This window comes from Ambystoma mexicanum, chromosome 7p, assembly GCF_040938575.1.
Source record: "Ambystoma mexicanum isolate Mex_15411 chromosome 7p, UKY_AmexF1_1, whole genome shotgun sequence".
NCBI lineage: Eukaryota > Metazoa > Chordata > Amphibia > Caudata > Ambystomatidae > Ambystoma > Ambystoma mexicanum.
Window position 1 is genome coordinate 827424613 of NC_090939.1, and position 27837 is coordinate 827452449.

General features: G+C 45.9%; 1 protein-coding gene across 2 annotated transcripts in view; it reads left to right on the forward strand.

Moving 5' to 3' along the window:
- The window catches only part of LOC138526349 (pyruvate dehydrogenase E1 component subunit alpha, mitochondrial), a 264819-nt gene that overhangs the window by 114581 nt on the left and 122401 nt on the right, over positions 1 to 27837 (forward strand). For both annotated transcript variants that reach the window (XM_069636991.1, XM_069636992.1), the window contains one exon: positions 4360 to 4451. In XM_069636991.1, coding sequence (XP_069493092.1) covers positions 4360 to 4451 — 92 coding nt within the window. The remainder of the gene's footprint in view (positions 1 to 4359; positions 4452 to 27837) is intronic.

A 27837-nucleotide genomic window follows, 5' to 3' on the forward strand; every position in this document is an offset into this window, starting at 1 on the left:
ATGGCGTCCTGCTCATAATTCCCTGTAAGTGTAATAAGGCACCTAGAATCGTCAGCATAATTAAAAAAAATAAATGTTCTTTTTTTTTTTAAAAAAATGTTTTTAGTGCATTCAAGAAAGGAACTGTGAATAGATTGTATAAGATTGAGGACAGTGCTGCTCCCTGCGGCATGCCATAACTCACTGCTACTGGGTCTGCCTCAGCTTGTTTGCTGCATACACGCATTGTCCTTGAGCCTAGAAATGATTGCATCCAATTTCTTGCAGCGTCAATAAAATTGGTTCTATTCTCCAGCCTATCCAGGAGGAGCGGGTGTTCCACCAAATCGTATGCCGCCGAAAGCTCCAGGGGCAACCGTAACATAGTGGATCCTTCGTTGATTTTTTTCGTCATATTTGATTTAAGTTCCAAAAGGGCTGACTCTGGACTGTAAACCGGATGTAAAACTGATTGGCCATTATTCAAAATTGGGTGTTCCTTGATATGGGCCGCCAATTGTTCATATGCCACTCTATCCATCATTTTAAAAAATAAATGGTGAATTGGTGATTGGCAGATAGGTTTTTAGCCTCTAAGATTTTTTTTTTTTTTTTTAAAGGGGGGAGGGGTAATCCAAGAGCCCTTCAGCTTAGTTGGGACTTTACCCTCTTTGAATGATGTATTCACAATCTTGGTTAAAGAACCGATGAGCAGTTCCGAGCAAGCTTTAATGGCTGTGGCTGGGAATTGGTCGCCTTTGCAAGTGGATGGCTTCAGTTTAACTAAAATAGCCCGAAGTTCATATTCTGATATATTCTTAAAACTGAACTTGGGTACAGCTTTTGATATTGATATTTTATTTCTATTGCGCTCGTACACAAGTGTTTCAGAGCGCGACAAGGCAAGGGAGGGGAACAGGGGAGAACAAAACAGCGATCTTACTAAGCCCAGTGACATTGAGAACGCGCAAGTGCATGGGGGAGGGGAAAAGTGCATAACAATATATAAATAATAAAGGCAACAAACAGTGGTAGTGCAGCCAGCAATTTGCAAGTCCTAGGTTTAAGGCAGCAGACAGGCTAGGTTTGATAAGTGCAGGAAGAAAAAGGGGGGAGCTGTTTGGGTACAGATACAGACCCCAGTGCAAGGGATGCCCAGAGGCAGTCCTGGAGGGTGGCAGGGTGAGCAGGTACCTGGGCCCGGAGGACAGAGGGTGGCCAGGAGCACAGCGCCAAGAGAGAACAGATCAGTAGGGTAGAGGGGGAGTGAAGGCAGAAGAAAAGAGGAAGGTCTTGAGGTGCTTCCGGAACTGGAGATGGTTCTCCAAGTTTTACAGTGGCAGGGAGGCTGTTCTAGAGGGAGGCCCCAGCCGAAGACGGAGATCTACCCCCAGCTTGTTTCTTTGAAAAAAGACTGACCCTGGGGGAGTCGGAGGTAGAGGAGCGAAGAGGTCGAGAGGGGAGGTATTTGAAGAGGGATAGCTGAAGGTATTTTGGACCGAGGCCCCAGAAAGCCTTGTGGACAATGCAGAGGGTTTTGAATTTAATCCTTGCATCCACTTGGAGCCAATGGAGAGATTTCAGAGCTGGATAGATATGATCCCAGGGCTTGAGGCCAAGAACAAGTCTTGTAGTCCTGTTCTGGATTAGTTGCAGAGGGCGGAGAGTAGAGGCAGGTAGATTCAGAAAGAGGCTGTTAACAATGCTCCAAGCTAGAGAGAACCAGAGCTTGGGATACCATGAGCTTCTGGGGGAAGGAGAGGAAAGGCAGAGTACCTCTTAGGAGGTGCAGTAGGAAATTTGACTTTTTGGAGACTTCAGAGATGTGGGCGGAGAAGGAAAGGGAGTCGAAGATGACCCTGAGGTTCTTAACCTTGCAGGTGGGGGTAGGAGGAGGGCCAAGGGAGGCCGGCCAGAGAGTGAGGGGAAAGGATGGTGAAGGTGTGCCGATGAGGAGGATCTCCGTCTTGCTGGCATTCAGACAAAGATCATTGGCGGCACACCAATCTTGAGTGGCAGTTGGGCAATGAGAGAGGGAGAGGAGGTGGCAGAGGGCAGCCTGAAAATGAGTTGTCATCAGCGTAGCACTGGAAATTTGAGCAGAAAGTGGCAATGCAGTAGGCGAGATTAGTGGATCATGTGCAAATTCAGAAGGATCTACGGGACCTATTTTTCTTGTTTCATCAATGCTTGCTTTTATTTTCGTGGTCTTCTCAATCATTGCTTGTTGATGTGTGCACCATTCCTGGTTTTTGTCAGGTTCTACTTGGTGGACAACATCTGGCTTCTCCAATTTCCTTAGGATTGTATAGATTTCTTTGGTATCATATTGAGCTTCCTGAATACGAGCCTCGTAAGATTGCTTCTTCGCATTTATAACTGCCCTTTTAAAAGTATTAGCACCTGTGTAAGTTAGTCTATCCTCTTCCTATTGAGTGTTTTTCCATTTATAAAATGCTTTCCTCTTTAATATTCTCAATTGTTTGAGGTCCTCCATGAACCAAGTGTTTTTTGTGTGGTTCAAAATCTTATGATTTTTTTTTAAGGGAGCTATCGCATCGATAGCATTGGCTAATATGTTCAGAAGAATGTCAGTCAATTCTTCCACATTTGCTGTCGGTGATACCTCCTTCTTGCAGTGTGGGAGTTATCCACTCCCTCGTAGCTTCCTGTGTCACCCTCTTCATATTTCTTGAAGAGGTCCACTTTGGGTTACTGGCCTTGGATTTTATTTGGGCTCCGAATTCAATAAAGGTGTGATCCGACCATGGGCAGTCTGATTTATATTGGGGGTACTCATTTTCACATTAATTGAAAAAACCCAATCTAATGTGTGGCCCTTGGCATGCGTAGGTGCTTCAATATGTTGTATGAAGCCTATAGCCTTGGTGAACCCATCTAATTCCCTGGCCATTGGATCGTCCTTCCAGAGATTCAAGTCTCCCATTATGATCTATTTGCTGTGCCCCTTCACCTGCGAGAGAACCGGACTATTGAGCTGTACTATAAAGTCTGGCATGTTATCCGGTGGGCGATACAACAGCAGGACGTTCAGTGTATTAACAGCAGTAATTGCGACATAGTCCATACGTTTCAGAATAGGGTTAAGTGTTGTGCCATTGTTGGTGCACAGGCAATTGCTTTGAAAGCGAATTTGTGAGTGAGACAACTTTTCCTCAAAGGGCCCACAGGGGATGCAAAACATTGCTTTTGTTGGAATTCAGCTGCAGGCAGCACTTGCCTCCTACCCTGTATATCTGTTAGTAACGAATTAGGACTACTCATGCTAGCAACTCTGTTCCTCCACACCTCCAACAGCGGTAAATGATTTTATCGGTTATCGGTTACTTGTTCTGACTCTGGTGTCAGAATCAATTAAGGTCGATGGCCTTTGATCTCCCCACAGTTTACCTCTATTGGGCAAATCTTCTGGTCACGCGGAATAACTGTCTTGGTATTGAATGGGAGACCTAAACGCTGGATAACGGCTAAAGACAATTTTGGCTTTTTCTAGCAGCTTCTCCACACAGTAGGTCTATTATTTGTTCACAATTTTATACCTAAACGAAATGGCAACAAATCTGTTTTGTTGGATAGAGAAGTTTGGAGTTTTGTGGCTCACCTCTTGGAGTCGATCCATTTCTCTTGCTAGAACGGAGAGTAGCCATTATAGGACAGAATTCCAACCAGGACGTTTGTGATATTTATAATGAAAGCTTGCCTAGAGCTATGAGAGTTAAGAATTCCTTGGCTACCTTTACTACACCCATTGAGGTTTCTTTTCCTAAAATATGAGACAACCCGTGCTTGAACTGTGAAAACAATAGTAGGTCTTAATTTATTGTGTGAAGGTGAAAGCTGTTGTGATCTGCCTTTTTGAAAAAATTATTGTATTGTCCGGTCCCATGTTTATATGATCTTTTTGTCATTAATTGTAATGAATAAAATGCCCTGGAAGCAGAACCAATTAAAGAAAGCCCCACTTCACCCAACTACTTCAGGAATTCACTGGGATTTGCACTAGTTCTTTCTTTCTCGATCGAAAATGCTTTCTATGGGTTGCAATATTTCCATAAAATCCACATTTTCATATTTGCTTGATGCTAGAAACTGCTAGATTGTGTAATTTTAAATTGTGGTTATCTAATTCTAAGTGCTTTTAATGTGTTGCAATCTCTAAGTGCGAACAACATAAGCGTAGTTCCTGCATCTTTTATAAGGGACGTATGCACGCAAGTCTGGGAATCTGTGCATTTGATGTGTGAATTTTGGGTTACAATAATTGCAACATGTAATCTGCGGAGTTTTTGGCACAGTTAATTTCATGTCTGACTATATTCCATGTTGATAAATTTGTGTCTTTCTTTCCTACGTTAATAGGTCGAAAAGGAGGTTGTGCCAAAGGAAAAGGAGGCTCGATGCACATGTATGCAAATCATTTTTACGGCGGCAATGGCATTGTGGGAGCTCAGGTACAGTTCACGTGGAGGAAAGCGAGCACATATGTTAAAACATTTTTATAAAGATACTAAAGAAATAACGAACTCGTCATGAACATGTGACTTATCATATATGCAAATAACAAATGTGTTGCTATGCATATACAAACGTCTGCAACCAGACTTTGCTGCTAGCCCCTCTATGCCCTGCCATATAGCTAAACTCTATAATTCCAGAAAGGGCCGCTCTGTCATACTGATGTCTTACAAATCCAACATGGGATACAATAACACAAGTCACCTTCCACTGGAAATCTCTCCCATGTTGTATCACTAGTTGAAGCCCATCCCTAATTAAGTTTAGACGAGCTTTGTAGACGTAATTGTTCCTCGCTACGTATTGATTTTATAATAGTTGCCGTCTTGCTCTCTTCTCCACCTCCTCCTCTTTCATGACCTTTTTGTTGGGAATGACCCCTTTACCTGCTGACACTGTTTTGCGTGTCTTTAATTGCATATAGATATGGTCCAAACAGGTTAAAACTACTTGCTGACATCCGAGCTAGAACAGATATTTCTAAGTGGTTGTTGGGACAGAATTCCATTATGGCATTTTTGGGAAGCCTGATACATTTTGCTTTTTCATCTGCTGGCTTTTCCTCAATTTTTGACTTTTTGTATGAACAGAGCACTTCTGTAAGTATGCTCTCGTATGGACGCCCAGGTGGCTTCTTTTTTTTTAATGTTTTTTTAAATGTATTTATTATTTTATTAAAGCATCTCATGTTGGTTCCTAGGTGATTTGATCACCCTAAAAATATTTTGTGAAGTAGGTCTTCAAGAGCGGTCTTCTCTGGTGCTCCGTGAGGTTGGTTGCATCATTGGCTGCATCTCAGGGTAAACTCCTGCAAAGTGACTAAAAATGGTTACCTGCCTGACTTGTAGGGTTCCCTTGGGTCCCCAGAGTTTCTCAGCAAAGACTTAATTTGTAGTACTAACCTTCTTTTACAATAATAATTCACTGCCCTCCTATCCACAGGGTTGTATTGGAATACTATGTATAAACTTGCTTATTTTGTTTCCAGCTATTTCTAGGAGTGCACTCTGAGTATTTAGTATAAAAAGTTCAGTTAGAAAGATTCTCCTTGAATCCTATGGCCAGAGTCTTTAGTTACGTCTTCCGAACTTGGAGAAAACCAGAGGTGATGGCTGGGAGCTTTAGAATGAATCATAACCTCTGGCAATTGGTCTGGGCAACCTTTCAGACCATTGTTCTTCAGCCTACAAAAGCATTACAGAAAGGGGAAAGACCATATGCAAATCGAGCATGGACCGACCCTGAAAGGGCCAGTCCAGCCTGCACTAATTGGTTATCTCTTCTGCACAAGACCACAAGCAACCCCAGACATGTTTCGGCCTCATTGGGCATTATCAGTGAGGTGTAGCGTGGGTATCTAGGCCCACTAGGCTAGTCATGTGACCCTACAGGTCTTTGAGGTCAATAAAGACCACTTCTGTTTTATGAAATGGAGGAGGGGCTAAAAAAAGGACCCAGTCAGGTAAAATGGTTTCCACTCAGTACAGCCATTTTACACAAGTCAAACCATAACCACCAGACTAGCCACATGTCTAACAGAGATTGGGTATGCTCTCTGGAACACTACGGGTTACCCACTGCCTTAGAAGTCATAAGAACGTTTAAGGCAGAGCACATACAAACAGTGGCAGACTCAATCAGGCTTGGGTTTAAGCCTTGATGATTGAACAAAGCATGCCAAAAATCAAGGATTTTCAGTATATCTGTGTAGTGTCCCTGTTTGATCTATTGGGACTAACTGTACATGTCTGCCAGTTTCTGCCCTCAATTATGTGAACCCAGTATATTAGGGATATTTTTCGAAAACTCTCTGATGCAGTATAGTGTGGTGACCGTCAAGCCACTCTCAGTGAATAATACAAGTTGTCAGATTGGTAAAAAATACAATTCATTGCATACACATGCACAATGAAGATTATCGCTGCTATTTGCGCAGGGAGTCTTTATTCTATTAAAGACTAGGAGGCGAGAATTATGCTTCAACTTCTATTTATTTACTCCTCAGCAGTTTCAACAAAAACATAAGAAAACTGAAAATGATCCTCTTCATCCTTTCTCTTTCCTTATAAACTACAAATCTCAATGTCGCTGTAGTCCCATCACCTTCAGTCCAGTTTATGACGCCCTTCCTGTTCCTTAACTCCTCTTCTTGACATGCTCTGAACTGCATACCTTGAACTCTCGCACAATGTCCAACCAACTGAACGAACAGAACCAACTTTCGTAGACTCAACGTTGCTGCTTCATGCTTGTCCTACTCAGCTTCTCCCCGGCCTCGCTGCCTCCGATCCCTCAATCTCAATTCTTCTTCTGGTCTTCTCCTAAGGATCATACAAACAACAATATCGGGGTGGGGTCCTTGTACTGTCGTTCAACCATCACCAAATGCATGAAAGGGTGGGAATGTAATGCTCGCCTCATCGTCTTTAATAGACTGAATACTCCCTGCGCAAATAGGACCGGAAATATTAATTCTGTCAAGACTGGAGGTGAGCATTATGCTTGTTCAAAGCTTCCCCAATACAGTCGTAACCAACCATTCAATTGACTTGAAATTAAACTCTTTAAAAGTATTATCGCTAGCCCAATCTGCTGCTTGCATAATATCCTGCAGAGATACTCCTGCTGTGAACGCTCTGGATGCCATTGCCCCTCTGACTGAATGTGCCCCATACTCTCAAGACTATGCCTGCGAGCTGCATCACTTCTCACCCACCTCGCTATGGTGGCTGTCGCTACTGCTTGAAAAGGCTTCCTTCGTGCTATCAACAGCTGTGTAGTACCGGCAGCTCTACACTCTTCTGTCCTGTTCTCGTATTATTCAATACAACTTTCTACTCACCATTTGGTGGTGTTCGGGAAGTAGGGATAATGCACTATAGTGGAACCTGTCTTTGTCCCTCTTACTATTGAAAAGGTCACTCCGTCTGGAATGTAAGTCTACCTGTGTACTGCCAGAGCCCTGACGTCTGCTACTCGCTTGCAAGAGACTAAACATAGCAGAATCGCCAATTTGCCAGACAGCTGCTTAGGTGCCAGGCGCCTGGTGCCTGTCTGCCGGCCAACTCGCCAGTAATCGCAGCACTACTGTAACATCCCATACTTGATTGTATTTTGGTTCTGGTGGTGCTTTATAACGGGCTACTTTTATGAGTTTGGTTACTGCTGTATGTGCCTCTGCTGGGACTCCTTCGATCGGATGGTGGCCCGTTTAAATGGCTGACCTATACACCCTGATGGTACGAAAAGCTTTCCCATCTTGTAAAAGGTGTGCTAGAAAATTCAAGATTGCCACTACGGGGCTGACATGGGATGAAATGGTTTCCCTCTACACCAGCTTGACCACTTGGCCCAAACTGTGTCGTAGCTCCTCCTAGTGAATGGCGCCCAAGACTCCGCAATGAGCTCTTCAGCTTGCATCGAAATGCCTGACTAGGCCCAGATTCTCCTGATATTCTGCACGCTATTAGTGGGAGACTCCCTCTCGCTCTTGTAGGATGAAATGACCCAGCTGGGTCCTTGAGCAGTCGCTCTCCGGCTGGGAGGACTCGCGGAATGTCTGTCCGACACATCGCTAGGGCTCTGCTCAACATCATGAATGGAGGAACGTGTAATGCAGCTCTCCTGCCCAACTTTGGAGGAATGCTCAGTGCCCCGAGCGGACGGATCCAATCTCCGGCTGAAGTAGTTCTGTGTATGTGCATTGAGGCGCGACGCAAATAGATCCTGTGTGGACTGGGCCCCACAGTTGGTTCAGTCGCTGGAAGACTTCCGTGCTCAGTCTCCAGTCGCTGGAGTCCGTTAGATACCACGAATTCCAGTTGGCTACTACATTGAGTGCCCCTGGCAGATACTCCGCCGTCACTGATGTCCCTGACTGTACACCAAAAGTCCTTTGCTAGCTCTGCTAGCAACCTGGATCTTGTTCCCCCTAGATGGTTTATGTACCTGACCGCTGATATATTGTCCATCTTGGTATATAATTATCAGAATACCCTTCTTCCGGATCGCTGCTGCTACTGGTCTCAGCTTGGTAAAAGCCCAAGGTGCCGAGGCTAGCCCAAAGGGCATTGTTTTGAATTGCCATAGATGGCCGTTCCATTGAAAAGCAAGGAAGGTCCTGAACTCTTCTTGCACCGGCACTGTCAGGTATGCGTCCTTCAAGTCTAGTCTTGTTAGCCAGTCTCCCTCTCTCGGGGAGTCTCTCAGCTGGTGTATCCCTTCCATCTTGAAGTGGCGGCATACAATCCAGCCGTTTAATTCCTGCAGGTTTGACTGGTTGCACTCTTGGGGTCGATTTACATCTCTTTATGGCTCCTTTCTATTCTAACTGGCGCAGTTTGCAGTTTAGACTCTCCTGCTCCGCTTGCGCTAGGTGAGCTCGCTGGGGCCAACATGCTTGTACAGGTTCTTGTACAAATTCCAGATTCAGACCTCTGGCGGATTACAAACCCCATGCATCACAGGAATGTGCACGCCAGTTTTCCCAGAACATACCGGTTCTCCCTCCTTCCTCAAGGATACTTCGTGGTTCTCACCTGGGGTAAAGCTTTGGCCTCAGCCGGCTCCTCTTCCTCTGCGACCTCATGGAAAACATCCTCTGGCTGGAAACAATGAGTCTTGTTGCTTATTTTCCCAGTACTGGGCTCTGGAATTCTGGGGTCTTGTGCATCCCTGGAAGCGACCTTCCGCTCGAGCCCCGATTGCAACCGGTCCCGGAAAAAAAACTGCCTGGGGAAAACTTTGCGTATTGATGCTTGGGCCTTCTCCATAGATCTGTAGGTACCAACAAACCTGCCCATTCTTTGCCAAAAGTCTTCCCAAAGAGGAGACCTTGCGCTGCTTCGTAGGAATCTAGATCCCTTAGCTTGGGGTCTATTTTAAACATTAGGCCTCTACTCCTCTCCTGTGGATCGACTTCCTCTCCGGTGTCTCTGGCTCTTTCTGTTAGATCCATTATCTTAGCTAGCGGTGCAGATATATCCAGTACCTTTTCCTGGCAGCTCCTTCAGGATCTGTCAATCCCCTTACGCGGGTCCTTGCTAGTCTTCAAGATGAAGGCTAGCATCTTTGGGTCCTGTTCCGGCATCTCCGCCACTTTGCCGGGAAGGTGTGGCTGTGGGCATTATGCACCTAAGCACAGTATCACCCCCTTGTCTATGGCCTTCCTGAGCCTTAGGGCCATGTACCTTGTCACTCAGGGGAGTGCTGCCAATCAGAGGATCTAGGGTTCCTAATACTGTCATCCAGATGCTTCTCTTTGCAGGCTTTCTTTCCCCTGATGGGTTTTTCCCATTCTTATGCTTTCTCCTCTTCCTCCTGTCAGGACAGATCTCCCTCTGCTGGCTCCTCTTCCGAGCCTGGGTCATCTTTGCCCAAATTCCCTTCCCCTGGGAGGGGGGTCGTGAGGCTTGGCACTGACGACCTTTCCATGTAGGCCGTTCTTGGCTTGGCAAAAGCGTTGTGCCTTTTCTTCTACCCCGTAAGGTCGACCCAGGAGGGTTTCCTCTTGTGGGTCTCATTACTCCCCTTCAGTCCCTTACTTGAGGGCTCCATGGGCGTGCTGTCTGTCTCCTTGGTGCTTTCTTGGGGCTGGCTTAACACAGACTCTAGAGTCTGCAGCCTGTCTTGTAAGGGTTTAACCCCTTGCGCCACTGCATCGATCAACAAGCTTTCCCAGCACTTCTTTGAAGCTGGAGGCGAGGTCCAGCGATTGCTCCTCCTCGCTCCATTCAAACTCAGACATGATCCTGAGTGCTGTGTGCCTGATACCTGTGATAGGTGCCTCGCGCATACACCCACTGCTACATTGACTCCGATGTATTACATCGGCCAATATCTATTGCTTTCTTGTATTCTTGTATGCTGTACTGACAAAGCAATGTCTTAAATATTTCCCCCTTTTTTTTTATTTTAATTTATTATTATTTTTTTATGTGGTAAGCACCTTAATGAGCTCTTCCTAGCTCTGCTCACCCTGTTCTCAGGCTTTCTGGGGGCGTGTTAAGCCGAGAATAGCTTCCTTTGTAATTTGCGGGCTTCTGGGCCGCTTCTCGCTCAATCGAGTGACTGGATTCTGTGATCCTTCTTATTTACAACCTGCTGCTGCAGATGAGCACAAACGCTCGTGATGAACGAGTGCGCCGGCTGCGCGAGGTAGACTAACAATCACCGCCGAGCCCGGCTTTCATAACACTTCGTATTGATGTTGCGTACTATTTGCGACGGACCGCATTGGTGCTCCGGCTCCACCTCTGTTGGAGAGGGCCGTAGCGCTCCTCTGTTCCTGACTCTGCCCCCGCAAAGATGGGGGCCGCTCAACCAGTAACGGCTGTGCGGAAGGGCGAACCCCCTCGGGCTGCTCTCCGCTTCAAGATAATTAATATCTTGACTGTGCGCACTAACACGCTTCCCAGAAGCACACCAACCTGTCGTCTATACACAACTACGTCGTACAAACCTATAATCACATTAACTTATCACATCCTCAATCTTGCTGCTTGCGTTCCAATACTATTTCCCCTTCTGCTTACTCTACAAAAATCTGTAAATTGCATTTGAGAAACATACATTGCTCGTAGTAGAGACAAAAAAGGGGTACTTGTCTGCTGAAGAGCAGTGAAAGAGGAGGAGGAGTAGTAGTTCAGCAACAGGAAGGGTGTCATTAGCTCGACTGAAGGAGATAGGACTACAGAGACATTGGGATTTGTAGTTTATAAGGAAAGACAAAGGGTGAAGAGGATCCTTTTCAGTTTTCTTATGTTGTTGTTGAAACTGCTGAGGAGTAAGTAAATAGAAGTTGAAGCATAATGCTAACCTCCAGTCTTGACATAGAATCAAATAACCACACAATATATTGTAAAAATATAATATGTGTATTGGTGTTGCATTATGGTTAAACTCACTGGACTGGGCAATAAATGCTTGGGACATGCACCGCTGTGCAGTGGCATGTAGGAAAAAACTATGGAAATTGTAAAGCATCAATTCCACAAATCTGCAGGACAAAGTAATTGCAGTCTGACCTATTGGCTATAGAGGGCTTGCAGTCAAAGTCCTGGCAAGGAACAGAGAAAGGGATTAATGCTATTAGAAAACAAGCCAGTGGACACTAGAATTGCGCAACTGGTGAGGTTCCAGATTATTCCTAGAAATTGGAAGATACAAAGTATCCTTAAGTGGAAATTGTTACACCAGCAATCCTTAGTGAAGAGCGAATTCTAGTGGTTTATATAATACAATATATAATAAATCACTCTGATTTTTGAAAATTCCAGTGTTTGCTCTTAAAAACTCCAGGAACCTACCAAAAAGGATGCAGTTCAATACCTTCACAGGTCACTCAGGAGTTTGTAGAGTTGCTGAAACTTCTCCCTTTGGAAACAATGTAGCGAAATCCCATAGGCCTGACACTATTAGGGTGATTTAAGGTGAGTTCTCCTTCTCTACAGTTGCAGCAGACTGAGGAACCAGCCAGAGGGGAGCACCAAGAACAGTTCCAGGCCTGGGTTCAAGAACTAGCAGGTCAGGAAGAGCGGGGTGCAGAGAGACGAGGCCTTTTTCAGTCAATGGAACACCATGTGGAGGGGGACTCAAACCTTCAATCAGCAAGGTCCCAGATGACCCAAGAATCAATGACGCCGATATCTGAAAACAGTCCACTGGGCAGAAGCTGCAGCAGCGATGAGAACGACACCAGGAGGACTGTGGAACCTGATCAAGGGTTCAGGTAATTGTGGGACAAGATGCAGCAGCCAGCCAGCAAGAGTATGGTCCCACAGAAGTGGTAATGGCGGGAAGCAACCCGGGATGGCCCAAAACAGAGCTGAGGTGGAGTAGCAGCAAACCATCACTGGGCCAGGTCAGGAAGACTCCCCACACCAAGGTGTTTACAGGGAGCGAAACCCCAAAGGCTTGGAAAAGTCACACCAGAGCAGAGCCACCCCTGCCAGCTAGGAGGAAGTTTGGGAAGCAGAGTAAACTACTAGCAAAGGTGGATGGAGGGACGAAAGGACCCAGAAAGTCTGGCCAGATCGGGACCTTCAGGTTGCAGCCCATTGACCTCAGCAGGGTTTAAATGTTTATATAGAGAGCGAGAAGGGGACAAGGTTTCCCACTCTTGCCAGCCCATCAACCACATCCAGGGAAGCACAGGCACGTTGCAGCCTGACATTAGTATTGACCCTAAAACGCACTGGCCAACCCACACAGGATCTAGATTGGTGGTGTCTGGGGGCAGTAAATAAGCTAAAACCACACATGCACTGTGCAGAGCACTCCACAGAAGTGGGCTGAAGGTGTGCCCACAACAACCATTGCAGGCCTTATTTGAGGTGCCCAGAAACAAAGGAATGGTGAAAAGTGAAATGCTGGGTGCAGGACTTGGAAATTGTGTACACCAATGGCTCCTGTTAGGAGTGATTGTCAGGTTCTGAGAGTTCAATCAAGTGGATGAGCAAGAGTTTTTCACACTTAGTCCAACCAATCTATCTCTGGATATCGTAAGCCTTATAGGTAAGGCTTAGATGTAAGAGATCTAGGGTTTAGTGTGCATGTACAAGGACTGTAATTATTCAAGGTCCACACACATTTTTAAATGTATTCTGTTTTATGCCAAAACGTATGCAAGTAAAAAGCAAGGATACTAGAAAACACACACACAAAATTATCTGCATATATACACAATAGGTAGCCCTAAAGGGGCGCTGCACACCAAATTATGCGTTACAAGAGTTCTGGAAACTGTGTTGTACTGTTTTTAAGTAAAGTGAGTGTGTGTGATTTTATTATTTTTTTTTTTTATTTATATATTTTTTTTAAGCAAACCTCTGGTGAGGACTGTATAATTATCGGCCCTAACCTTAGAATATTCTATCGCCCAGAAGCAAAGACCAGACTCTCCAATGGCAGCTATAGTAGAGGAGTATGGCTTAACTTCAGGAGGGAGGAAGGCTGGCAGGGGGGTACAGGTATTCCCAATAATTGGCACAAATGAAGACGCCACACTGGTATACTGAAAAAATACACACTTTTATTACAAAGTCATATAGATCTGAGATGAAATGGAGTACTTTGGTGAAATTGACAGTGTAGTTCTAAAAACAGTAAGCGGTCTATAAAGACCATACCTGTTACGGACCCTAGAATGCAAGCCCAATACTTGGTGGCAGACCCAATCCAAATAGACTTTAAGCGACAGCCAGATAAGGGAAACCTAGACTACTATACACATGCATTCATGGCATCCTATTCAGGATCAAAGATGCCACAAACGGAAATAGTCAAATGTTCCCTTTAACACCCTAATACACGGGTAATATGCATATGCAAAACACAACAGTAATATATCTCTTATAGATAGGCGAGATGAGTGCACTATGACCCACACAACCTGGAGGGCTACCAAGTTCAGGATGCCCTTTAGGTTCACGCTGTCCAGGCCCAAAAGGGCATACTCCATTCTAAAGGAGGAAATGGAAGTAGCAAGGAATGATGCAATGTAAATGCAGAGGCATGGGTGTAATACGCACATTTAAGTAGATGTAATAAATCGACAGTAGTTGCTAAAAATCCCAGTCTTGGTGGAAAACTTCAGGGACTCAGGAAAATAATCTTGGTTTAAGCGAAGTATCTTAGAATGCCATTTCTAGTCGTTATTGGTGTTGAAGGAAGTGCCCCAGAGGAAACAGTCTATAGGCAGACCCACAGTTTAATGAAAACCCATTGAAGACCCAGTTCTCCCCAATTTGTGCGGATTGGGTGGCAAAGGAAAACATAAATAGGAGCTCCCCACAGGCAGATTTGAGAACATGCAGCCCCAAGAGAAGGTTTAGCACAGCAGTGTCTGCCCCGATGGAAGTCGATTGGTGGGGGGGGGGGGAGAAATGTGGTTATGACCCACCTGCAAAAAGTCCTTACCACGGACCATGTGGGACCCCCAAGGGCAAGTCTGGCATTTATTCTACCAATGCCCATAAGGAGGCATGTATTGGCACGGTTCCCAAAGAGCCCATTGAGGAGACACAAATTAACCTGGTGAGCACAATGCTTCTTTTCTTACTGTGGTTTACATGATCTGAGCAGCCAAGGATTTGAGCTCAGACCAACGACAGCCCAGATAGCAGATATGAACCAACAGCCTCCCCCCGAAGTATGACCCACTAGCCAGGAGTGAATTAAGTGGCAAGGATGGCCCATGAAAGGTGTAGAAGCCCAACCACTTACATCCCAGCAGCTTGAAGTGTGAGATTGGGAAGCCAACTAGTATATGACCAACACCCGGTGGGGGCGACCCATGGTGGTACAGATAAACGATAGATGTGTGTAGTAATATTCCAAGACTCTTCTGGATGACTGCAGTTTTCTACACCAAGGTGGTAGACTAGCCCATCAGATGTGGAAGACTACTGTGAGGATGATGGCAGCCCAGGGAGTTTGTCTAGCAGCCAAAAATCCAAACCAGCAGGTATGGCAAGATCTGGTTCTTAAATGACAGAAATGCCTCAAATGGTAGGAATCTTGTAGCATGTATGTAAACCTGCACAACCGTACCGAACTCCCCAATAAATCCAGCAGAACTGAGGCAGGATTAGTATTTCCCCTGTAGAAACTCTAATGGGCTTGTCCAAGCCAGGCCTTCAATCGGACACCAGGAACCAAAACAACGTTTTTTTTGGGTGTCGGCCACGTGAGTTGTACAGCCAAAGGTTCGGGTATACTCCCACATGATGCATAATGGTATTCTTTGGACTGGGGACTGCATTTAACCAGTCTAAAACTAAACCACTATAGATACAGATCTGAGATCGCAAAGGGCTGAGTGAATGTGTGCAGAACTCAATTTTTTAGCTCTGCCTCGTAGTTGCCCATAACAAACCAAGACTATAGACACAAAATGGAGAGCAGGACTTAAAAAAACACATTGTTAGCAATTGGAGTACTAAAGGTGCATTGGGCTAATCCAGTGGCAAATCACCTTGCACCCTTCGGTGAAGCCAAAACGAAATTGTTGCTTCAATCAGCCTGCTTCCTAAAACCAATATAGTGTTAGTCACCATAGGGTCACCATGGGGGACCTAATGGCACCCCTGTTACAGGAGCCATATGAGCTACCATAAGACTATAAACTGAACCAGCTTCCTTCTCAAACAAAATGGCCACCAAATCAATCGGAAAACTGTGACTAAACTAGGGTATTCGTCCCTTCTCCACAGGGGGAGCCACCCCCTTTAAGGCTAGGGAGGTGAGCAAGCTCAGCAAGACCCTCCCGGAGGGTCTGGGCAAGTGGGACCTCACTAGGAGTGACTCCCCTCTGCGGGACATGGGCTCCCATTCCCACGAGGAACCTCCATATGCAAACAACATCTGCTTATATGGGACTGCCTTCAACCACCAGTACCATGCTTTCCTTTCAATTGGCTTCAGATAATGCTGGACAGAACACGACACCTGAAGAGAAACGTTATGCCCCTTTGAACGTAAACCAGTATGTAAAAGGGATGAACAGATGGTGTAAGGAGAGGTAGAGAGACATACAGGGAAAGCCCTCTGATGTAGGTATGTCTTCGAGGGGTGAAGCAGTGTGGAGCCGCAGAGCCCACGAGAGCCCATGAGAGAGGACGCCTGAGGCCCAGCATAGCAACAGTGGGGAAGCCGCTGTAAAGATGGAGACCCGTAAGCCGTCCATCTTGGTGGCATGGCCTTGGGAAAGCCGTGTCAGGCCTGAGGCCCGATCAACGTTGAAACCAGAAATACAGGGAGGAACGAAACCTCCCATCAGCAGACCTATGCCCAGCGCACATGGATAACGGGAGCCAAGTGCAACGCCACATCAGAGGTGAGAAAGTAGACCGAGAACAAACGAAAGAGGCACGTCCCGGCACCAAACCCGGTGAATCTGCCACGTCAAGTGAAGGTACCAGGGTGGATCAGGAAAGGGGGAGGCAATGGGGACTAAGTGAACTATGTTAAAGAAACTGTAATATTGATTGTGGGACATTGAGAAAGCATGAACATATGTCTTGGGAGACACCAAGAGGGTTGTCAAGTGTAATTATTGAGCACCGGCCTTCCTTTGTAATTTGAAACTCGTTGAGTTAAGCCTGAGTGCCAAATACAGAAATCGATGGAACTTGAGGGGGCAGCCTGTGGAGAGGCCCCAGGAGCTGTGGAATCCAGCCATTGAAAAGGGTATAGATTGCCCCATCAGAGACGATCGAGTCTGAAGAACCCAAATTGAAAGCTAGGCGACTAAAAATCACTGCCAAAATGAGATTCACTGGTCTCACAAACTACTAGAGACCAAAACTCTACCTATACGACAAACTACAGAAGCTCATAAGGGTATAAGAAAACTTGGCTAAATATCCTGTACTGACTTTCTTTTCCATTTACTGCAGTGAACAGAACTTTGAACGTTTGGAAAACCCTGAGATATAGCTAATGGAGAAGATGCCAGAAATTGTAGAGTCCGGTAGCATTTAGTTATTAATTCTAGTGGTAGGGCCAGGAAAGAGTAGGTTTTGGACAGCAAACATTTTATTTGGACTTTTAATGACGGACGAGCACCCTTAGTTAGTTTAGTTAGGTTGGGAATAACCCTGCAGCAAAAGGGCGAGCTAGGCATTTCTGTTATTTAAATGAAGACCTTGAAAATGTCCACTGTGCGTCCGACTTCTTCTGGTCTGCCACAAAACCTACAAACCAAATGGAAGGGACGAGGGGGAAGCAAAGCGAGTAGGGGTACCATAAAACCCTCCCTTTCCCCAAATGGAATTCAGCGTGATCGGGTGAGAGAAGAAAAATGGTTGGCCGAAAGAAAACCATATACGAATAATTGGAAGTCACTTGCATCCTTTTCTGGACCCGGTAATTCAAATCGGTAAAAGAATAATTCACAGAAGGCTTAGCAAGTCCAAACATCCCCCAACAACAAGACTTTGCTAAAACCAACAGATACATTTGCTAATGGGCAAAGAACACTTTCAGTGGAAAATGGGTTTCCCAAAGGGAAGGAGGCAACTTCCATTTCCAGCTTGCTGATGGGTGCCATGGAAGGAATTCCCAACTAGGACACCACCACCCGTTGCCAAGGAAAGGGGTTAAAGGGATTTGACTGTACACCCATTGAATCCCTATGGCATGAGAGAGTCACCAGAAGTGGTAAATACTCGGCCCTCGACCTCCGATTCATGAACATAGCACCCCAGATAAGTCAGAATCCCTGGTGCTTCGTAGTCATGCCTTTGGTCAGGGTGCAGGTGGTCCCAGGGTTGAGGGGTTCTAATGTTCCGAAGAGGGCACAGTTTCAGAGGCTAACCAAATGGTCTGGAAAACACTACCATGAAAGATGAAAACTGACTTCCCTGATGAAGGCTAACCTTTAGGACTCTGCAGGCATGTTGATTTAGTGAGGTGACCTGGTCGAGCACTTGCAGGCTCGGATCTTGCTGGTGTTGAAACACAAGCTCCATGCAATCCCCTCTTCCTAGTGGGGAGCAGCTGTTGCAGGTGACAAGGTTCCTAGGTCACATAGAAGATTTGCAGTGTGTCAGGAAACTAGGTGAGACTGTATCCATTGCATTGGCAAAGATCCTCCGGTGGATGGTCAGACCCCAAGATGCTCCAGGGTCACATCAGAAGACCACTAGCAGAACAGCTGTTTTGGTCACGAAACCGATTAGGCCCACTATTCTAGGGGAGGAAGGTTCTGACTACCTCTAGTTGTAGAAGAACAAAATGTTCACCAGTGGCTGACTTGGTCAATGCACGCTCCTTTTGCAGCAGTCACCTGATCTCTGCATTCTTTGGACACCAGCAGGGAAGCTAAAGAATGGCCCCAGTCCAGAAATTGCAAGTATCTGCACCATTCAAGCATGAAGTGGCTGTCCAATCATGGACCACGAGCTGCCTCGTATGTGCCCTCTAACAGACCTCCCCTGGCTGGAATGTTGACTGGGACCAGATAGTCCATTTCTCAATTCCAGAGGAAATGGCATGCTTCTGGTACATCCTCTGACAAACTGGCCAGCAATACCGGCTCTCTGTCCTCACCAAGAAGAGAGCTTGCATCCAAGCCTGCGTCTCTGTGGCATCTAACAACTCGGCTGAACTCTTTCAAATCTGCAAGGAACTGGCCAATCCTGCCACAGTCTTTACCTCTCCGGTCCCTCCCAGGCCCTCTGCATGGCGCTGGCCTCTCATTTCATCTCTAAAACTCAGGACATCCTGTCCTCTCTCTCCCCCCTCCTCTCCCCTTCCTCCCTCTATTCCCCGCTCTTCTCTGGTCCTTCTTCGGCCACCTCTCCTCCCTCCTTTTCTTCCTTTCCCCTGTTCTCCCCAGACAAGTTTTCTAGACCAGTCCGATCTATGAAAGTCTCATCAAAACAGGTTCATCCTGTTTCTCCAAAACCATTAAGGACCACATTGACGCTCTGGCCGACTTCTGCAACCACTCCTTTGCCACTGGAGTCTTCCCTTCCCCCTGAAGCACTCCCTTGTGCACCCTCTTCTTAAGAAACCCTCTGCTGACCCGTCCTGCCCGGCTAACTATCGCCCAATTTCCATCACTCCTTTCCTGGGCAAACTCTTGGAAAGTCGGCCATCTCCACACTGAAGCTGTTGGTTGTCTCCATGATCAGTCTGGCTTCCATGCTGCCAGAAGCATGGAAACTGCTCTCCTGAACACCCGTGAAGACCTGCTCTCCAACCTTGATTCCAACACCCCCTGTGTCCGCATCTTACTTGATCTCTCCTCTGCCTTTGACACAGTCAACCATGCCATCCTGCTCAACCGTCTCCGTGATAACATGGGCATCACCGGTCAGGTCCTGGCGTGGCTGACTTCTTTCCTCTCTGATCGACCCTCCCAGGTTCAACCTGGGTCCTTCCTCATCTCTACCTGTGGTGTTCTCCAGGGGTCTAACATCTTCCCTGGCTGTGCAACCAATACCTGGCACTTCTTGCCCACCTCATTGCTGCGCTCTGCCCCAACTTCCAGTGCTATGCAGATAACTGCCAGCTCCTTTTCAGGCTACCCTCCGCCACCTCTTCTCCCTCTCTCATCTCAGACTGTCTGTCCGCATTCCAGGAGTGGTGTGCCACCAAGGATCTCGGCCTTAATGCCAGTAAGACCAAGATTCTCTTCATCAGCACACCCACTCCATCATTTCCTGTCACTCTCTGGCCGGCCTCTCTTGGCCCTCTACCTGCTCCCACCTGTGTGGCTAAAAACCTTGGGGTCATCTTTGACTCCACACTCTCCTTCTCTCCTCCCATCTCTGATGTCTCAGTATCACTACCAGCTACACCTCCTCAGAGGTATTCTTCCTTTCCTTTCCTTTCCTCTCCTTCCCCCAGAAGCTCACTGTCTCTAGAGCTCTGGTTCTCTCTAGGCTGGACTATTGCAACAGCCTCTTTGTAAATCTGCCTACTTCTACTCTCCGCCATATGCAACTCCTCCAGAACAGGACTGCAAGACTTGTCCTTCGCCTCAAGCCCAGGGATCATATCTATCCAGGACTGAAATCTCTGCACTGGCTCCCAGTGGCTGCGAGAATAAAGTTCAAAACCCTCTGCATTGTCTACAAGGCCTTCTGGGACCTGGGGCCTCAATACTTTCAACTCTCTCTTCCTAAATATCTTCCTTCTCGAGCTCTTCGCTCATCGCCTCCAACTCCATCAGGGTCAGTTGCTTCTCCAAGCAACGAGCTGGTGGTAGATCGCTTTCTTCGGCTGGGGCTTCCCTCTGGAACAGCCTCCCTCCCTCCCTCCCTCCCTGAAACCTGAGGAGAATCATCTATGCTTCCGGAAGCACCTCAAAACCTTTCTCTTTGCTTCTGCTTTTTCTCCTCCTCTCCCCTGCTGACTTCCTGACTGAAACTGAATCTGCACTGGTTACCTGGCCACCCTCTCGGGCCCATGTCCCCTCCTGCCCAAGTCGCACACCTTCACTGCCTTCCTGGCAACCTCCGCACTTAGGACTGTTTCTGTATCCCTATAGTCCCAATAGCAGCACTTGCACCTGATGTCTGCACTTACAGCTGCTCTCGCCACCAGCTGGCTGTACCTTACTTATTTATTCTATCATCCTATGTACTGCACTGTCCCTTCCCCCTTCCCATGCACTTGTGCGATCTGAATGACACCTGGCCTAGTAAGATCGCTGTCTGTCTTCACTCTGTTCCCCCTCTCTTGCCTCGTCGCGCCTTGAAACACTTGTGTATAGGTGTGTTATAAATGTCATATCATATTCTATCAGTCACACACAGCACTGACTGGTATTCAAAGGCTGGTTCCTGCAAAAGTTCCTTACCATATGTAAGGTTGCTTTCACTCTGGCCTTCTTCCATGGGATCTCCTCCTGCTCCCTCTCCTTCCCCCAGAGACTCAATGTTACACGTGCTCTCGTTCTCACTAGGCTTGACTATTGCAGTAGCTTCCTCGTTAATTTACCTTCGTCCCCTCTGCAACCCTGCCAGCTAATCCAGAGTAGGGCAGCAAGACTTATCGGCCTCCAGCCCAGGCACCGCATCTCTTCTGCCCTACAAGTCTTCACTGCCTCCCAATCGCAGCACAGATTAAATTAAAATCCCTCTGCATCACCACAAGTCTGTCTAGGGATGGGGACCACTCTATCTGCAACTATCCGACCAAATACTCCCCCTCTAGACACATGCGTTCCTCTGGCACCAACTTCTTGCGTGTGATGTGGTTTGCTAAACCGAGTAGGTGGTCGATCGCTTTCCTCAGCGGGGTCTCTTCTTTAGAACAGCCTCCCTCTTTGTCTTGAGCAGGTCCTCCTTAAATTCCGGAAAAGCCTCAAGACCTTCCTCTTTACCTCTTCCTTCGCTCCCTCTCTCTGCTGCTAATCGCACTGTAGCTTGACTGGTCTGTAGGGCCCTAATGCATGCTCGGGCCCTTACCCCCCACATCTTATCATCCCAGCTGCTGTCTATTCTCTGCACTTGCTTCGGCTCACCCTCCACCACTGAAGGCTGCACTTGCCTTCCTTCATAGCACTTTACCTGCTGCTCTCTGTGAGCACCTCAGCACCTATCCCTTACACCTCTCCCCTCTGCACTTGCACGTTCTAAACACTCGCAGGGCATAGTAGGTTTGTCTTCCCCTCCCCCTTGTCTCTTCTTACTTTGTTGCATTTAATTATTTAACATTGTTGATATTACATTGTATATCATCCCCTGACCCCTTCCCGTTGCCCTGTGGGTGTTTTGAAACCGTATTCACTTCCTGTATAAGAGCATAGGCGCAAGTGAACAATAAACATGTGACTGTGTTCAGCCTCAGAGTGTAGAAAGACTGACAAAAATTCAAGATGGCACAGAAGACGGGCCTTGAACTAAGAGGGGAAAGCCATCTTGAGTCTCTGGTATTGAGACTGGCATTATTGCCGTAAAAAGATGGTGCATGCTAGTGCACAGGGAAAAAATGTTAAACGCGATTCATGTGGCTAACATTTAAACGCCACAATACGATTGGATAACTCCCTTTTTAAAAGCCCGATTCTAATTTCCAAAGGCACACTCTAGGGTTTCCTTTTACCCCACTCATCATTGCTCTGGCAATGGAACTATTGGTCCAATTTCTTTGAGGCAAATATAGGGTACTGTGTATTTTAATGCCAACTTCATCCTACAAAGTGGGCTTGTATGTGGATCATGGTCTTCTTCCTGAGCGATCCTCGGAGGTCCTTGTCTGAGGCTATAATGATGTGTTATTTATATAGCGCCTTAATCGAAAGCGCTTTACAGAGAACATATTTACATACAATATCACCCAACCGAAATTGGTACTATATTGGTATCAAAGAAAGTATCCAATTTCGAGAGGCCTCTGTATTTACAATAAATAAAGTATTGAACAGCTTGAAAACGGCTCAGGTTATTGCCGGGCTATACATGGCTTCCAGTGCTAATAGGAGGGGGAACATCTCGACTGGCTATGTAGCGAACATTTGTGTCTGAAACATTGTAGAGGGCTAGTATCGTTCCCTATGGAAATCCTTTGAGAAGGATGTTGCCACATACCACTGCTCAATAAATCTCATGTGACGGCTGTCAAGATGACCCATCTTCCCTGAGTTTTATAAATATTTGTCTCACTGACATTGCAGATCGTGATAGCCATACTGACACACCTTCAATGGAGAATCTTTTATTTTGTGAAATAAAAGGTCCAGGGTTGGCCATAACCTACTTTTCTCAGGCTATAAGTTGGTGATCTGGGAATCCCCTCTTTACAGAGAAATCTAGGCTTCTTATCCAGCAAAGCCAGATCGATGAGCCTGCCCTATTGTCAGTGAATGCCTCTTCCATTGGTGTTGCTGGATTACTGACCACCAGTAATTGGAAATACTTACTTACTTCTTTCCATAGATGTCTAGGTGAGACTGGCTGGCATAAGAATACATCAATATGGGACATCTTCTGCAACGACGATGAGCCACTAAGGTTCTCTAAAGCAAGACCAAATTTCAGCTGGGGGAATATTAGCGCTTCCATTACAATTGCAACATTGGCTCTCGAATGGCCTCTATTTCCTCACGATCCTAGCTATTTTTTTTATCTTGTTTGGGTTCTAAAATGGCTTTGTCCTTTGTATGCGGGATGGATACTGAAGACTTAAGTTGGAGAAAAAAAACCTGTTCCACTGATATGCTGAGAATGTGTTTTTCTAGATACGGCAAAGGAAAGGGCTGAGTCCGACATGGAACAGGTTCCCTTGCAGATGTCGGGGAAGCCTGTGGGGCGCAGGGCTTTTAAAGCGCTAGAAGGGTTTGGATTGGAACGAGTGTGCCAACAGACCATTTCCACAGATGCTGGTGAGGCTGAAGTTGTCAGTGAAGTGCCATAGAAAATTATTATTAAAAATAATCTGGTCTAGCTGTGATCGCGGGTTCTCGATGGGTGGAAAGAGTGGGATAGTGGCTCATTAAAGTCACAATGTCTGTTCTCAAAGTTCCCAGAGGACTACTGGGGTGCTCCTGTTCCATGTCTGACTCTACTCTTTTCTTTATCCGATGTAGAGAAATACTCTCAATGTGGCATTAAACCCCATCCCTTTCAAAGCACCCATCACAACTCAATCAATCCTGGAAATGTAACCAACTGCTTGATTCATTTTCGAAATGCAATTGTCCAACGTGATTGTTGCTATCCCCAGCTTAAACATAAATGGGCATGGTGGGCTACAGGCTCAGTTAAGATGTACACACGACTGACTCGCCTAAATCCTACCATCGTTATGTAGGTTTGAACATGCCATGACTGACACAGAGCCATCCCTTCTGAGAGCAGCCCAACAGTATTTCTTTCTCTTTCCTGCTTGCATAAATCTTGCTGTGTCCCGGTGAAATATTCAGTCTGCAGAGCTTGTAGAAAACGTCTGGAGTGGCATGGCTCTTGGTGAAAGAACCGCAAATTAGAGATACAGATAAGGATTTTTAGCAGTGGATGCCTAATCTCTTGTTTCTACAAGCGCTTCATTCTTTGCCTGATGAAGTGACCTGAATATTATGAAGGCTTGCAAATAAAATACTGTTAGCCTAAGTAAGATATTGACCTGTTGCCTATATTGCCTTTGGCCAAGGTAGTACAAGCAAACTGAACTATATATTAACCCCAAAGTGAGATTACTCAACACTTTACACTACAAACAGTAAATATCAATTTAAGAATAGCGTTACAAAACTATACTAACTAAAGTGGGAGAGAAAGGGGTTAAAGCATACATTATACCCCTCTATTATACTTATAAGGCAGGCACCTAAATATGAGAAGTCCTTCCCTAACGAGTAAATGGTTCCAGAGTCTCAAAGGAGTTCAAGTCACATGTAAGAATGAGTTTTAAAGTTCCCCTGCACACGTTTTGGCTTCATGCAATAGGTAGGTACAATGCAATTTAAAATCATACTTTTTAGGAAAACTGTTTTAATTGTGATTGGTTATTTATAATGTGCCTAATACCCAGAGATTTCTAAGCACGGACTCAGGGGATCAAACCTGTGTTGCTCCGTTTTGTCTTGCTTCCAAGACGAGCGTGTTGCCCCTGAGAGATCCTCCAGAGACAAAATTAGTAGTACACTTCCAATTCCACCTTTCAAGGGGCTAACGGAGGGGGGGAACCCTGGGCTAGAATCAGAGTTCAGGCTAGAACATCAGTGGATTGAAAGGGTCATTTAGGGATTGGGCTTTGTGTCTATGAAATCCCTATGGGGAAAGGAGTGGGCTGTACAGTTGCATACCAAACCTGAGTTTTCCATGTAAAACCCCTTGAATACCTAGAATTGAAGGGGCCCTTACATCTGTCGTTGGTCCCTTGGGTGGAGGTTTAGAGTTTGCAGGTGCAGTGGCTCCAGTTGGTTGGGTTTTAGGTCTGGTGAGGTGGTGGGTCCAATCTCCAGTGCAGAGAGGGTTTCCACAGACACAGGCATGGGCCAGCCGGCCTAGGACCACTTCCGCACCAAGGATGGACCCACAGGACACACCAAAAGAGATCAAAGAGCAGGAGGCTATTCTCGATTGGTATGCAGAAAACGGCCTTTAGGCAGCCACCTCTTCCTGATGAAGAGCAACAAATGTAGGCAATGATAATCCTGCATCACCAGGTGAAGACCTGCAGAGCTCCAGTTAGGAGTGTCTGTTGCAGCAGAGGCCATGACAGTGAATGTTCTGGACACTTCGGAAATACAGACGACAGGATAGTTGTACAGTATAAAGGACTGGATGATCCCACCAGTCCATGGGCGATCAGAACAGATTATGGTCGTTCGTGGTTGCAGGAGAGGTTCCATGTATGTTTCTTGAGCATTGCTGGTTTTCTTCTGCTGCAGTCCTCTGGGTTTTCAGTGCAGTCTTCTTTTCATTGGGTTCTGGCAAGGTGGCCAAAGGATGGGGCTTAAACCACAAGGGGAAGGAATGTTACCAATATGGTATTCAAAATGGCATTATCACAGTAAACAGTGAATATGGTAGTGCAGCAGAAACCTTTGTGAACCCAAGTTCCCTGCCAGTAGCATGCCTGTCCCGAGCACAATACAAAGGCATAGAAAATATTGGCATGAAAATGCGATACCAAGACCCCAGTAACACTCCATTTAGGGTGGTGTGTTTTACATAATAAAAATACTGAAAAACATACATTTGAGAAATTCTCCCTGTAGTGGTAACCATGTGATTTACAAAAAAGGGCACCTGGTTGATGCATTACTCTGCCCAGGTGGGTAACATTGTGAGTAGAACAAAATTGAGTAAGGACATGGGAGTCTTACTTCTGAAGACCAGATGAACCCACTCCTAAATAAAAACCACCTATGAGTGGTGATATTGAACTAGTATCAATAGTTGTGGCAAATATTTGACAAAACAGTTATGTGGGCTGCAATAGCGTTTTAATTAGATTGCAGCAGGTGTTTTCAATACACGTAAATCTGGGTTAAAAGATACAACAGCCAGTGTACATTTTCAAGGTTGAGTAACCAGTTTGTAGGGTACAAATGCTAAATATTTGTGGTATCAATCTGGACTATCACATCACTAAGTCCGCTGGTCTCCTTCCCAAGGATACCCTAGTGAACATGGAAGCAACAGATTGATACCACAAATATTTAGCATTTGTACCCTACAAACTGGTTACTCAACCTTGAAAATGTACACTGGCTGTTGTAACTTTTAACCCAGATTTTGAAAACTCCCGCTGCAATCTAATTAAAACGCTTTTGCAGCCCACATAACTGTTTTGCCAAATATTTGCCACAACTATTGATACTAGTTCAATATCACCACTCGTAGGTGGTTTTTATTTAGGAGTGGGTGCATCTGGTCTTCAGCAGTAAGACTCCAATGTCCTTACTCAATTTTGTTCTACTCACAGTGGTAGCCATGTGGACTGACAAGTGCCTTTTTCAAATGGAATGTGTTGAACAGGTATGTTGCGCTGAAATTTAATATATATGTACAGCCACATGTTTGACTTTCCGTTACTTCTAATTCAAAGTTCTTTTTTGAAATAATAGTTGCTTGACATTTTTAAAATAAGTGTATGTTTCAGTTTACCTCTGTGGTTTTAGTCTCTTGGGGTGCCTATTTGGGACTACATATACCTCTATTCACCACCTTTCCTTCCTCACTTGAGTGAAGCGTGACTGGTCTGCCACGGGTACCAATAAAGAGCGTCTGGTATTTTGTTTGGTACCCTTAGTATGGACAGTTTCACACCTTCACTAGAGGACGGTGAAAAACATCTCCCTAAGAGTAGCCAAAACTAAAACATAACTTCTGCCATTCTAGACCAGAGCACAATGTGTCACTGGGTTATCTGAGGCCACAATGGGATGCTTACAAAGAGAACCATAAGGGCTACCAGGCACCACATAACAAAGAGTTGCAGTGAAGCAGGGATTTCAGTACAAGTCCCTCGACACACAAATAAAGTACAAAATCCAAGGAGTCAGGTAAAAAGTGGGCGATGACGCCCCTATATGCCCCACCAAAAAATGGCGCTCTGCCCTGACAGTGTGTTTTGGATGGAGCTTCCTCTAAAGTGGGCTGAAGGCTGTTCGATATGCAGCTGCTGCCACTGGAGAAATCAAACGGTTGAAGCCGTGGCAAGATCTAGTTCACGTGATCTATGCATTCTGGAGACCGAATTGAGTGAAGAACCTCTGTGGTAAAGCCTCGAGTTATGACTGGTGTTTTCTTTACTGAAGGTGCTTCATTCTGGAAATCAAGCTCTCTCCAACCGTGAGCCAAATAGCCTTGTTTTGGCCATGCATTATCTGAATCCAAAACCACTTGCGTGTGGTTATCATTGCCTTTGTAAATGAAGCTCCATTCACACCTGGAGGTGCGAAAGCTGACCACTTGCATTACGTCATACAGCCACGGCGGCAGATCTGTTAATGCAAAAAACAGAGGATTCCTGTGTACGTTTCTGAAGTCCCAAAGGCAGCTGGGAGTTCTGGCTGTCGCATCCAGTTTGCTGGAAGACATCATCACATTATGCTAAGGCTACATTCTCTGTACTGCCCAAAAGGTAATGCCATTATACGTCTGGAAGTGAACCTCCAAACCAAAGACAAAGGACAGAGCTATAACTAGAGCTGGTGCCCGATGAGCGTTGCGTTCACCCGCTCTAGCCCCTTACTTGGAGCCATTTCCTGTAGAGCTAGCTGCTGCCATACCAATGCACCACTCTCCAGGCGCATTAATTGCATGCCGAGTGTACTAGATCGTTTGAATTGTTAATGTCACATAGATTATGCTGCCCTTATTTTTTTTGAAAATGCACGCAAACCTTTGTGTGAAC